This window comes from Sphaerodactylus townsendi, linkage group LG11 (genome assembly GCF_021028975.2).
Source record: "Sphaerodactylus townsendi isolate TG3544 linkage group LG11, MPM_Stown_v2.3, whole genome shotgun sequence".
NCBI classification, from domain to species: Eukaryota; Metazoa; Chordata; class Lepidosauria; order Squamata; family Sphaerodactylidae; genus Sphaerodactylus; species Sphaerodactylus townsendi.
Genome location: NC_059435.1, coordinates 52301382 through 52316155, shown reverse-complemented (window position 1 = coordinate 52316155; position 14774 = coordinate 52301382). Strand labels below are relative to the sequence as shown.

Below are 14774 nucleotides of genomic sequence, written 5' to 3'. Positions count from 1 at the left end.
CATCTCAGGGCCCCTGCCTCCACCGGTGGCGTAGTGAGGGCATGGCTGGGAGAGGAGCCGATGTTAGTTGGCTTCCTCCTGGCCATAGCCCACGTTATGTCAGAGGTAAGGACCTCTGACCCACATTCCCTTTTGGACAATCAACCCAATGGGGGATTCTCAGCAGCAGGGAGCTTTTACACTTTTTGGGCCTGCCTGCGTTGCCAGGAAACCTTTATGGGAGTGGCGGCTGGGCACCCAGTCTCTTGGATGGGGTGGCCCATGTTTATTTAGGTGGGAACAGCTTATATATAGACCATCATTGTTAGGCCTGTAATGGGCTAAACTCAGGGTTTTTAGAATAATCAGATGGGACTTCTTCAGGGTTCAGAGATCTGATTTGGGAACTGAATTAACATACCTAAGCCCATGTGTCGAAGTAGGTAGAAGAAGGAGAGGCAGGAAAAGTAAAAAAAGAAATTAGCACAGGGTTTGTGGTGAATGGAAGGAAATGTGTTTATTCATATATAGCAGCGACAGTTGTTACAGCAGCATGCTTGACTATCAAGTTAAATGGAGGCTGTATCCACACATAATTGGCTGTGGTGATAGTATGCTTTAGTAATTAGTCACAACTGGATTTTCCTATGTGTACAAGACAGTATATTTGTGAATTTTTGCTTTTGTGCAGTTAGTAGTATGTGAATGCAACCGTTAAATCATTGAAACCACTGAACCTGTCAATTGTGTTACAGCAAATTAATTGTAGTAAAACCTGGTCACTTTTAAACACTAAGTACATGTTTGAAAATAAGTTGTGTGTTTCTGCAGCCTGCAGAGAAATTAGCATTATCTAGTGCTATAGATTGTTTTTCATGAATATTGTACTAAAATCCTGCTTTTTAATTTTTGCAGTCAACTTTCAGGCTTTGATCATCACCATAGCTGTTGTTGCCGGCCTCCTTCTGCTTTCAATAGCTGTCTGTTGCTGTTACTGCTGCTGCTGCAGAGGTCATCGTGGGGGGTAAGCAGTTTTTTCTTAGCAACTCTGCTTTTTATTTCCTCTCAGTTAAAAAGAAAGCAGGGGAACCCCTCTGAACAATCAGAACCAGGGGTACAAAGTACCAGAGGTCTTAAAAATGATTATGAAAATATCCAAATACCAAAAGGTATACAAACAACTCAAAAACTGTGAACTGTAATAGAAAATACAAAAAACGTAATTGCAAAAATACAAGGTTTCACCATAATATATCCAAAAGTAAAAATGGCAACAAATACAAACATTATCAAAAGATTTGCAAGCCGAATATAACAAATGACAATTTCAATACAGATATCATGTACAATTTCAATGTGGCAATTCTGTAAAAATTTTATAAGCTGCAGAAGGGTTCCCAACAAAGGACAGGATGCTGACTAAGTTCCTGTTTCAATTTATGAATTGTCATTAGTGATTAACACTGGTTAATTTGAAAGCCCGTTATAAGCAGTTCGAGATAAGGAATGAATTATAACCTAAAATTAAGCCAGTTCTTACATTCAGGGCCGTTATATAAGGTAAGAGGCACATTTATGTACCAGAAAATCAAGAACAAATTCTTAATATGTAGTGTAGTGTAACTTCAGACGACAATCCTGTAAAGAAGAATTATAAGCATAACATCAGTCCAATTAAATGAAACCATTTGTAATAAGGCAACATTATTTGGAAGAAACTGATAACAAACTTACACTATGGTTTTCACTCACAGGTTGATCTCTGTGAGTACTGTATATGCACAAATGAGAATGCTGCTTAAAAAGGAGGAATGAGAAGGGAAGGGTGCATCTGCCTTGAATTAACAAAGCTATAATGGAGTGATTAAAGCAGTAAGTGATTGTGGAAAAGACTGAAAACTTTAAAGCAGATGTGTCAAACATGTGATCGGGGGCCAGATCCAGCCCCTTGAGGGTGCTTATCAGACTTGCAAGTCAGCTGAGACAACTCCCCCCTTGCTCTCAATCCTCAGGCCAGATCAGGCTCCCCAAGCCAGACTGGGAGCGAGGGAGTGGGGGTTTCCTCAGCTGACGTACTAGCCTGATGAACCCTGTCAAGACAGCCACCTCAACCTGCTGCAGGCTCACCATTTTGGGCACACCTCCCCCCATCTGTGTTATTCTGGGGCCAGCTGAGGCAGCCCCCCTCCCTAGGGCCTGGCCCGATCAAGTCACATTTATGCTATATCTGGCCCTTGTAACAAGTGAGTTCAACACCCCTAATTTAAAGGGAAACCCACTCCACTATATAAAAAAGTACCTATTAAAACTCACTCCACTATAAAAAAAAAAGACCGTTAAGTCTAATTAAACATGTAAGGTACTGCTGGAATTCTGTATTAAATTATGCTAATGGAAAATAGTCTAGGAGAATTGGCTTTCACTGTAACTGTTACTTGTGAATAAAATTGTGTTTAGATATTTGCATAGATGCATTTTGAGAATATTAAATTAACGTCATTGGTGAAAGATTAATTAGAATATGCAATCTAACATTGGAAACATGAGCTTTGAACAATATTTGGTTACTGAATTCTTATAGTTCAATCTATGATTTAATCTTTCTATCATACATATTCTCCAGTTGTGCAGTGGCTTTTAAAAATCATCTGTGGTGAAAAAGTACATGCTCTGGTAGAAGTTTTCAAGGAAAGATTGAGAGTCTTCCTAGCTGCAGGATAATTTTAGAGTTATTTTTTCCACATTGTCACACAGTGGTAGTCAAATCCTCAGTACAGCAGGATAAATTTAATCATTTTAATTTTTTATTTTATTCTTATATTTCTTCGCCGCCCTTCCCCGAAGGGCTCAGGGGGGCATACAGCACGATAAAAACGCATACATCATGAGTTTGCACACTAGTCGTAGTTACTGCCTGTTAACTAGAAGCCACGAAGAAGCTATTGTTAATAATTTAAATTTTAATGCAATGTTTTTATGATGTTTTTAATTATTTTCATCATGTTAAACTTTGGCCCTTCCACACATGCAGAATTATGCACTTTCAATCACAGTAGTGTGCAAGTAGATTTTGCTGTTCCGCACAGTAAAATCCAGCTGCAAAGTGGATTGAAAGTGCGTTATTCTGCATGTTCGGAAGGGGCATTTGTCTAACATAGCTACAAGCAGTTATTTATTCAGAGCACGCATATGCCATTTTTGCAGAAACTTACATTTGGCAGGTCCTTGGAATTGGGCAATGAGTTTGCCTCACAATGAACTATCATGTGATAGCTGTAACTTTGCAAGCATTCGTTAATATTTACTTGGCACTAGCCCTGTGCTAGATTCTGACATGGCATACAAGTGGCTACGTCCATAGCAAGAAAGTGCACAAATTCACTATCAATTATCTTGTCCTGTTGTTTACTGGAAGCATGCAGTTATAAAAATATTTGGAAACTTAAATATTCTCTGTGTACAATTGGAGACCCATTCCTCAAATGAACATTTGTTTGACAATGGTCCCTCTCAAACTGTATCTTGCAAGTCAAGAGCTATTCAGCACTGCTTTCAGCAAACTCTGAGTAAGGGTGTTGAAAGAAGCAAATGTGATAAATGGCGTGCCTTTTGACCTCCAAGCAAATCTTTGATATCTGGTTCCAGCTTTGGAATTCCCAGAAGGCCCAGAAAATTGTTCTTCCTTGGGTGAAATGTACAAATTCAATTATCCTTGTAATGCACATCTTTTGGCTATTTTTAAGAGGCTAGTTAAATCCAGAAACTTGACTCTTTCTACTTAGACTGCTGTTTGGATCAAAACTCAATCTGTGGCACTTTGATAACCAGCCTGATAAGGGTTTGTGCTTCAGGATGTATGCTATCTTCTTTTCTATAGATACTGGTGGGTGGGTGGGTGGGTGGGTGGGGGTGGTAGAAGTGAGCTCCTTAAGTGTACATTTCTGTTATCTTGGCATTCAGAGGGTATTAAGAAAATACCCTTGTTTGTTTTATTTACCCCAGTTACAGCCTACCTTTATCACCAAGACTCAACGTAGATTACAAAACATAGGAAAGAACTGAATCAGATTGCATGAGATATGCAGTGAACAGTGATACTAAAAAAACCCATAAACCTCTTAAACTAATTCCCCCAGTTTCTAGTTTTTAAAGTAGTTCAACATACAAAAGACTAGTTTTTAATGTGTTGTGGAAGCAGGCACCCATTAGACTGTAAAAACAAAACTGTACTGTTCATCATTTTAACCCTCCCTTGCATGCCACCCCTCCCTCCCCTCCCTCCCCTTCCCTTGCATGCCACCCTCCCCTCCCTTGCATGCCACCCCTCCCTCCCCTTCCCTTGCATGCCACCCCTCCCCAATTTCTGTACCCCCTCCCTCCCCTCCCTTGCATGCCACCTCTCATTCCCTCCCCTCCCTCACTCCCCTTTTCTTGCATGCCACTCCCTCCGCTAGGGTGGGTGGACCATGTCCAGATGCCGTGCCCCTCCCCTTCCCTCCATTGCATGCCACCCCTCCCCTTCCTCTGCTAGGGTGGGTGGGCCATGTCCAGATCAGTGAAATGTGGAGGAGACTCAGTTCTCTAAATTCCATGGATTCAGTGGAAGAAACTACCATAGCAAAACTCAAAGAATAAAGAGAGATCAGATTCCAGTCATGTGGTATCGGTGGAAATCCTTTTGTTTCCTACTATTTTTATATATTGATGATTGATGAAAATATTATGCTCATTGGTTCCTGACACTTTTAAATTCCAAAACAGGGAAGAACCAAATATATTTCCTGTCAAAACAAGCAAGTGAACTCTTCAATTAAATGAAAATAACACTCAGGAATACATGAATGTGGGGTCCAGGTTAAGTTGTGGCGCTTATTAAAGTGTTCATTCGCCTGTTTTCACAGATCCCACTTTCCATTTCTTTTTAAACATGCCCAGCAAACGTAAGTAACTAATCAAATATTTGAATCTTCAGGTATAGAGGACAAAGGATTTACTTCAAGGGCACTTTGACCTACAGCACAAGCTGTCAGCCGGCATCTATCTAGTTACGGCTGAGCCATGTCAGCCACAGAATTTATTGTCTGGGCCTCTGAGTCAGTTCTGTAGCATGTTGGCAGGCTGGCTCTCAGAAGACTCGGCTGTCAAGGAGGTGGTATTTTCCTTTAACTTAAGTAAATGCCACAGGTGCTCTAGAGTAAAACGTTTTCAGAGGCTCTGCAAGCATCACTGAAATCGTGCTGAATGAAATACATTAGAGAATTTACCTTGCTTTTTGTCTGTGCCTGCATGTAAAGTTCAGCTCTGCTGGTTTAATTCTCTACCTCAGCTTGTAAGTGATTTTGTTCATGTGTGCACTGCTTATGCACTCGGATTCTGTTCTGTCATTGCCTTTGCTTGCTTGTGCTCCAGGTAGGATCTGTGAGGGTAAATAACTACTTGAAATACGTAGCATATCCTGGAGACATTGAATGCACCCGTTGACTGCTGCCAGCAGTATCCTTTTCTTTAAAAGGCCCAGAGCTGTTTGTGTGGTCCAGCAGATGCTTCATTCACTTCATGGGCTTCATATAAGGCATGTGCTTTAGGTTTAAATGGCTGAAAACCTGAGAAGTCACTGTATTATCCTTGGAGGCTTCTTATAGTTGAAGCGGGTGGCTGTATAGCTCAGTCACATTCTTTACGTCTGCTTCCGCTTGCAAATTCTGACTCTTCGCTTCATGTGGGAATCATAAATTCGGATTCCCTTCTGGGATACAGCTTTCAGATTGCTCTTGTAGTGACCTTTCTAGTAATGAAACTTCACAGCACGTATTAAGGTTGAACTGCTCCTGTGCTGGCAGAATGTAGATACCCAAAATTCCAACCTGCACTCTTCAGAAGTGGGGCAGAAGTAATTTCCAGAGTGAATGTCCTCATCTCGTACATTTTAACCAATTTGTATTAATTTATTTGGGGCATTTCTTATCCTTCCCCTCAAAATAGTGATACAGTTTAAATGAGCCAACTATAACGTTACTAAACTGAAAAATTACCCTAAATAGCCGGCAATGATCTGGGGTCCCTGGGGGCATTCCTTTGGTCAGGAACGATTTAGCTGCCTGTTGTGGGTTTTCCAGGCTTTGTGGCCATGGTCTGGGGTTTTCTGCCCTGGAGAGAAACCCGTCTTACCATGCCGTGCCTTTGAAGATGACAGACATAGATGCAGGAGAAACATTAAGAGCTAAAACCACCAGACTGCGGCCAGACAGCCCAGAAAACTCTCAACAGCCAGTTGATTCTGGCCGTGAAAATTTTCAACAGTACGTCCTTTTAGTTCTTGTGCTAGGAATTGTCCGTGGCTGCATTCCTATAATGGAAGGGAAACAAAACCTCAGGCCTACTCTTAAGCATCTGGCAGCCCATCACCCCACAGCTCTCCCATATTGCCCACCCAATTCATTACAATTGAAGGCGTAATAACAGTAGTACTGAGAGCCAGTGTCGCGGTTGAGGTGACAAACTAGGACCTGGGAAACCCAAGTTCAAATCCCCACTTGTGCCATGAAAGCTTGCTGGGTGACCTTGGGCCAGTCCCACACTCTCAGCCCTGACCCTGGCTAGTGTTTGGATGGGAGACCTCCAAGGAGTACCAGGATCTTGATGCAAAGGCCTCCAATTGTCTCCTGCCTTGTAAACCCTGTGGGGTTTCTATGAATCAGTTGTGACTTAATGGCAAGAAAAAGGTAGTATAGCTAAGAAGTAGAGGTTGAGAAGAGAGGGCAGTTACAATGGGGAATGTTGTCTGCCCCGCTTAATCCTTATGCAGATGCAGCACATTTCCAAAATGGCAGATAGCCACCACTACCACTGTGGAGTATTTTAGAGATGAGAAAATATCAGACCTGTTTACAAGCACACAAATTATCCAGCGAAACATGACTAGCTGCAGTTCTGTACTGAGCACACAAATTGGCAGTGGAACGCTATGTTTTGAAGATAAAACAAAAAATATGTTAAGAACTTGAAACCCATCAGGTGACTTCTAATGAGTTCCATCAGATATTCTCACAGCATCTTTGAGCTGGTCGTTCTTTTCTGGATCATCCATTACATGCCGTGTCCACTAGGTGTCAGTGTTTTTTCTTTCCTTGAAACGCTTGTGCCTGAGCATGTGCCTATTACTTTGTCTGTTTCAGTTTGGGTTGGTTTGACATGCCAATTATGATCCGATAGGGTTAAAGGCCAGGAAGAAGAGGCCTTTTTCTCTGACCCCTATGCTGGGATATTTCCTGTACCTGAATTCAAATTGGGGAATCAGCAGCTTGCTGTGCTAGTCAGTAGAGAAATGGGTCCCACCCTCACTAACCCCTTACTGTAATACCCAAGGTCATTTTGTGCACTTTGCAGACTACCAGTATCTTAATTGTCTGGACTGCTGGCATGAGAGCCATTAGGCCACTCTCCCTGTCATATGGGAACAGCCGCACAGTTCAGATGCTGTATTACGACGTCTACCCATCAAGCAGAGAACAGCAGAATATGTCCCTTTAACACACTGAAGGCTCTTTAAAAGACATTTTGCCAGAACTCTGTTCTGTAGGATAGTCTTAGCATAAGTGCTGCTGTAGCCGTGAGATTGAATTGACAATTACTAAGGTGTGATGACATCTTTAAAAGAAGTCTTGCTTGGCTGTTGGTAGAAAGCATTAACTTCTGACTAACTTGCAGATGGTTAAAAGAGAAACGCTCACCATTTTTCAAGTGTACGTCAGTAAGAAAATGAAATGGAAATTTACCCATTGGAGACACTTGAAGTTCAAAAGCCCTCATCAAAGATGATTACTTGGATACTGCCGCCCCTACACAACAATGTTCTTTCCTCTTTCTTAGGAGATTGGCTGAAGAAGAAGAAAGGTTTATCAGAGATCGGGAAGAAAAGCGGCTACAGTCTCTTCAGCGGTATGTTTTCATAAGCTTAGCTTTGCTGTTGTGCGATTTTCAAGCTGTTGTGCGATTTTCAAAAACAGGACGGATACACAAACGAACTACGAAATACGTATCCAATAAAAATGAATGATCTGTCAAGCGAGTGGCCTCCAGCAACTTCCTTGCATGCTTGGGTTCCTTGGTGATTGGAGAAGGGATAGAATTCGTGACCCCCTGCTAAACAGTCCAAAGCAGCATGGATGGCAATGCATGTCAATCAGAACGGCCACATGCTTGGTTTTAAGGCTGTGGATAAGTGTCACAGTCCAGGCTACATTTTTTTTCTCCAGGATTACTCTGGTGGGCCAGCATCGGTGGGGTTAAATCTTTGTGTGAGAAAGACCTTTGAAGCAGTGTGTCGTATGTGACAGGCCTTTTATCAGCAAATCCTCCCCTGAGATTTCCACATCAAAATCAAGCTTGGGTTGCTGACTCTTCCCTATTAACAGATTAGAAAAACGCATTACGGCAGTGAAATTGCTAATTCCGTCTGTAAAACGTATGTTAAGTTGGGCACTAAATATAACGGCATGACAAGCCTAATGGAAATTGAACTTTCTGCTTTTTTCCGGCTTCAGGCTGTCTTTTAAAGGCACTCCTACGTTTATTCCTTTGGCAAAGAGTGAAGTGCTGGCTGTATTTTGATAATCCTAGAAGACTGCTGTTGAACTTGAGTAGAAAATAGTGATGAGTCAGGAAAAGTACAGTTGTTAACACTGAGAACATGATAGTAACCAGACTGGGTCAAACCAGTGGTCCATTTAGTTCAGCAACCTGTTTTTAGCCGTGGCCAGACAGAGGTCGTGGAAGCTCACAAGTGTAGTCGACAGACAACAGCCACCATTTGCTGACCTCCACCCCAGCTTCTGAATCTGGAGATCTCATTTGGCCAAAATAGCCAGTGATGAATCTGTCCTTCATAAATCTGTCTTGCTGGCATTTAAATCTGTCGCCACATCTCATGGCAGGAAGTTCTGCAAGTCAGTGTGAAGTAGTGCATCCTTTTTACTACCATGAATTTATTGCCAATCAGTTTCATATGGCAACACCCAGTTCCCACGAGAGTGGGGAAGAAGTTTGTCTCGCTACTGTGCCCAATTTTGTAGACCTCTGTCATGTCATCCCTCTTAGTCATCTTTTTCTAAGCTAAAGAGCCTTAGGATGCTTTACCTTTGCTTCACAGTGCAGTCCTGATCTTTCAGCTACCTGATCCAATGAGATTATTGGTGTAGTGTAGAGCCAGCGAGGTGTAGTGTTTAAGAGCAGGTGCACTCTAATCTGGGGAACCACGTTTGATTCTCCACACTACCGCTTGAGCTGTGGAGGCTTATCTGGTGAATCAAATTAGTTTGTGCACTCCAACACACGCCAGCTGGGTGACCTTGGACTAGTCACAGTTCTTCAGAGCTCTCTCAGCCCCACCCACCCCACAGGGTGTTCATTGTGAGGAGGGAAGGGAAAGGAGATTGTAAACCCCTTTGAGTCTCCTACAGGCGGTGACGTAGGTATAGATTTGAGGGGGGGGGGGGTCAGTGACTGGGGGCTTTCCGGCTGTTCCATTCCATTCATGGTTACAAGCAAGCCAGACATGTAATGGGACGGGTTTGAACCCGAGAAACCCCACCCCTTACCTATGTCCCTGCCTACAGGAGAGAAAGGGGGGATATAAATCCAAACTCTTCTTTTTCTTCTTCTATGCAAAAGTATTCTTCTGTGCCTGCACAGACATCATGGTGGAAAGTGGCTTGTTCTCTCCAGACGAGACATCCCCTCAAGCAATATCTCCCCCCCCCCATCTGATTGCTGCTCAGTGTAATCTTTTATGAAATGGAGGCGATGCAGTGGCCGTCCAGCATTATAGCACTCTGCTTTCTTGTCATTGTCTTGCACAGCTGTTGGTGAAATAGAAAAACAGCTGGGTGAAACTAAACCCAGCAAAGAGTTTCTGCTAAATCAATCCTGGGAGCCCTATGAGGATCATGCAAATGTCCCCGCCATGTCCTGAGTTGAGGCATGAATCTCTTGCAGTTTAATTCACGACCTTCATATAATGCTAAATTTATTGCTGGCTTTGGGCTATGGAGTCGCAGTAGATCTCCCAGCCGTCCTTTCAACTTCAGCTACTAAGATGATCAGTCCTGGAGGGTTTTTTTTTTTAATATAGGCAGCCTGTGGCTTAAAAGAAAAGCCGTCCAGTCTCCGATTGAAACTGATACAGCCTCTCACTACTTATTGAGACGTCTACAATTTTTCCTGGTTCTGCCTCTTATATGTGCTGGAGGTCATAAGAAAAATGTGGTTATTTTAGAATGCACTGTTCATTCACTGGAAATTCACACAGGTGATAGAAATATATTTGAAAGAAGGACTTATATAGATGTTGGATTCTAAGAGGTGCAGATGTGAGAATAATAGCCGGATCCGTAGGGTCCTAATAGCTAGGGATGGCACTGCTGCGCTGCCTCCGGAGGGTTTCAAGGTGCATGGGAAGGTAGCAAGCTGCAGAAACTCCCTGGCTGCCTGAAATTCCTCTATAAGGCTCAACGGACCAAGACCTATGCCGGGGGCTTCCAGCTCCAATGGAAACTGACAAAAGTCAGCTCCACCCCTGGAAACGCCCCTAGCCATGCTGGTATTCAGTGTTAGGTTGGCATTGCTCTGTGGGGCACAAGCTCTGCAGCACCTGCCAACCTTCCAGTTTACCCTCTGTTGGTGTAGGTCCTATGGCAGTGGTGGCGAACCTTTGGCACTCCAGATGTTATGGACTACAATTCCCATTAGCCCCTGCCAGCATGGCCAATTGGCCATGCTGGCAGGGGCTGATGGGAATTGTAGTCCATAACATCTGGAGTGCCAAAGGTTCACCACCACGGTCCTATGGCGACGGTGGGCAAATGCCAGCTCCAAGTGCCCATCCCCCCCCCGAATTGGGCCGCCACTCAACTTGATGCTTAAAGTATACTCTGCAACTTGTGATGCATTTGGTTTATTTATTCATTGTTTATACTTGCATCCTGCCCTCCCCCTGTCTAACAGGGCTCAGGGCTGCTAACAAACACAGCATAGTAAGACTACTAAAACCACATCACATAAATCCAGTATATTACATCAAAAGCCCAATAAAAAAGAAACTTAATAAAAAAATCAGCAACCTCTCGATTAAAGTATCAAATGTTGACCCTACAGAGAACTGAAAGGGGGGGGGGGCAGGCAGCTGGTCCCGTCATTGAATCTGGAGCTCCAGAATTCATTCTGGAAATGGAGATAGTTACCTGTGGATGAGATCCATATACCGGTAATGAACCTGCTATTGTTTAGCCGTAATGCCAGGGCTTCTATTTTTTGTAAAAAAAAATTATTTTTTTAATGTTTTGTAAATTTTTTCTAATGTTTATAACTTTTTGCAGCAAACACGAAAGAAAAGCAAAGCACGATGAGATACGCAAGAAATATGGTATGTATAGTAAAATATAATTCAAACCTAAATATTTTATCTCAAGTTTTAGCCTAAGCAATCAATTAAACTGTTTTGAAATAGAAATGGTTGTTTGTTGGAACTTCTGTTCAGTTGGTTCCCAGGTACATGAAGGAAGAGTAACTTTTGGTGGTCTGGAATACAGTTAAGGCTGTTTTCTGCCTCTCTGGATGACGGTGGAGTCTCTCTTTTCTTCCTGGTGTACTTTCCCGTGCCTGAACTCAGATGAGTACACTAAACAAGATTGAAAGTGCCTTGTGCACATTAACCAAGATAACAAACCATGGTTAGAGATAATCATGGTTCAGCATTTGTATTTGCTCTGAGTCCAAGTGTTAGTTTCACACAATATATTTAATCCTCAGATTAAGCATATTTTCAGTGTTCCTAGAATGTAGAGACGAAGTTTAATGTAATCCTATATATACTACTTGCCTCGGAGTTAATGCTATTAACGTGTATGGGACTTTGTTCTGAATAAGCATGCATAGGGTTACCTACTCTGCTGTTGTATTACCTTCCAAAAGAATAGCTGTGTTCTTTGCAACAATAAGCAGAGGACTCTTGTGCCACCTTAAAGAGCACACATTCTGGTTCCAGCATAAGTTTTGATTGAGTAGTCTGGGGTCAGACACTTATTCACACAGTGCAGGCATAAAGAAGATAAACTACATGCATTTGACAAAGTGGACTCTTGTCTATGAACATTTATGATAGAATAAACACATGTGCCTCTTTTAGCTGCCACAAGACTCGTGTTTGCAACGATAAGCAACAATATGTAGAATTAGAACCAAGCATACCAGTGAAAACTAGAATCAAGATTTTTGCTTAACTAGACCCCGTAAATGAGGTGTATGGTTACACATATTACAAACTTTAACAACTTTGGCTATTCAATCGTAAAATTATTTTTATTAACCCAAAACGTTCAAGATGTGGATGCTTGTGGAGAGAGCTCAATTTTAAGTGGACTGATGATGTAAAGTGTAAGTAATGCAAGAGCCTCTAACTCACAGGTGTCAAACTCATGGCCCTTCAGATGTTATGGACTACAATTCCCATCATTCTCTGCCAGCATGATGCTGGCAGGGGATGATGGGAACTGTAGTCCATAACATCTGGAGGGCCGCAAGTTTGACACCTATGCCTAACTTGATGATGTCCCCTTCCCCTTTGTATGTACCTGTTCCATTTTTGGTTGTGCAAAGCATATTTTTGCTGTTTCCTCCAAAACCTGGGCTTGCACTTCAGATTTTCAGGCAAATTATAGTTTACCGAGCTCAAATATAATGGGAGGCTGTGATTTGTGTGACTAAAAATGAGGGAGAGAATTGAAAACACATAGGTCTGGAGGGTGGGGGGAAGCATCTGAGCCTCATATATGAACAACCAAACCATGGTTTGCTGTTAGTGTGAACCAGGGGTCCCCAAACTAAGGCCCGGGGGCCAAATGTGGCCCCCTGAAGGCATTTATCCGGCCCGCCAGGCATGGCGGCGATAGCTCCATTCGTGTGCAGTGGGGGCTCGAGGGAGAGGAGGAACCGGCCCCAACGGCTGTTGATTGCAGTTACATGATGGCACCCCCAAATCTCCATGAATTTTCTGACCCAGAGTTGGAAACCTTACATGTGGCAACGCCTGCTCCGCTCTTCCCTCTTGGCTCATCCATGTATTGCTCTCAGGATTTCTGTTCCATGCCCTCACTCCCCATTGGCATCAGCCAGGCTGGCGAATCGCTCGCTGCTAGGGAGAAAGATACCTGATCCTGGGTTAGATGGAATGCTTCATTGGGAAAGTTCTGCTTTTTTTTACAGGGGAAGGTATTCCACAGCCTCCCCAACAATATTTGGAGCCCACCCTGTACTTGACATACTTTGGTCACTGTTCTAAAAATAGACCATGACTGAAAGACTGAAAGGTGAAATCAAACATTTTACAATCATTTGTGCATAGGAATTTGTTCATAGTTTTTTTTAGTCCGGCCCTCCAACAGTCTGAGGGACAGTGAACTGGCCCCCTGTTTAAAAAGTTTGGGGACCCCTGGTGTGAACTAAGCCTAAAATACTATTGACTTTGAACAATCGTCTGTCCTTTGAAGCAAACCTCTTGAGCCAGTGTGTGCATTCATATTAGTTCTGGCTGGTGTTTTCTGTGCACCTCAGAGCTTAGATGCATGCTTTCATGCGCACGGTCTGTACCAGAGTTTGGCCAGGGTCCAGCTGGTGCTCAGTTCTAAAGTATGTCTCGTTACAGATTCTTATTTTCATTCGAATATGTTTAGAATAACAGTTGTACATACTACGAAAATATATGAGCCAAGGTTCTGCCCCACTGAATGCAGTTGTTCACTGTACAGAAAGAAGATGTAGAAGGATGTTTCTGTGCTGTATTGCTAAGCATTCCCTTCATATCAGTCACTTGCTTCTGTGGTCTTGGCCACTGCTTACATTAGACGAAAACTAGGTATATATCTGAGAGCTTCTGTAAATAGGCAGGTCCCTTCATGTACTGGGGAAAAAGAAATCACGTGTCCATGATTCAAAATCTGTGCCGAGAAAAGTTATGTTATGTGGTATTCCTGAACTATGTTTAATCTCTTATTTTGCAAAGAAATGCATATTTGCTTGCTCTGCACAGTTCTGTTTCATCTAGCTAGGCATCACTAGAAGTCTTGGGTAGCCCCTTTGGTTTCTGAAATCTGCCACCTCTTTATCTTTACTCACGAGGACTGGAAATCTGCTTTTTCTTTTTTAATCAAAGGAACGGAATACCCCATTCTGTACTTCTGGGCTTACCTAATGTGACTTGCAGCACATATTTCCGTCGGATTATAGATGGAGGCGCGTCTTTCAAAAATTTGGACTGTAAGCATTTATTTGGGATCCTTCCTCAAAACTACCGCAAGACAAGTCACGTGCTAGTAATTTTTCAGCAAAGTAATTAAATACAAATGCAAAAGAAGAATCCCTTGTGTTTTTTTTCTTGAACATCCTGTCTCTGTTTAATATCAGTCTGGTAAAGTCATAATTGCAGACCACATTCAGTGATGGTCTAATATGGCTAAAAGCTACACTGTATTGTTTCCTGTGCCCTGCAGAGACAGATTCTGTCTTAAATAGACAAGGATGAATGACAGAGTGGCAAATGCTTTGTTAACCCGTTGCTAAATTAAGATGATCTCGTCTGAAATGTCAGCCTTGTTTAGATGTAAGGAAATGCCTTCCCCCCCCCCCCCCACATTTCACCCACCAGCTTTTCTGGCTCCATTTAAATGGTAATTACACATTTATAATGCATCGCAGGTGCCGCTCACTGTAGCTGAAGTCCTTTGGGAACCCAGGAAGCAATAGGG

At 42.7% G+C, this 14774-nt stretch overlaps 1 protein-coding gene across 2 annotated transcripts in view; it reads left to right on the top strand.

Annotated features, from left to right (window-relative positions):
• The window catches only part of LOC125441200 (pituitary tumor-transforming gene 1 protein-interacting protein-like), a 29732-nt gene that overhangs the window by 9834 nt on the left and 5124 nt on the right, over positions 1-14774 (top strand). Inside the window, exons 4-7 of one of the 2 annotated variants that reach the window (XM_048511599.1) lie at positions 895-1003; positions 4881-4919; positions 7849-7917; positions 11352-11398. In XM_048511599.1, the coding sequence (XP_048367556.1) occupies positions 895-1003; positions 4881-4919; positions 7849-7917; positions 11352-11398 (264 nt within the window). The remainder of the gene's footprint in view (positions 1-894; positions 1004-4880; positions 4920-7848; positions 7918-11351; positions 11399-14774) is intronic. The other variant, XM_048511600.1, reaches the window with a different exon arrangement.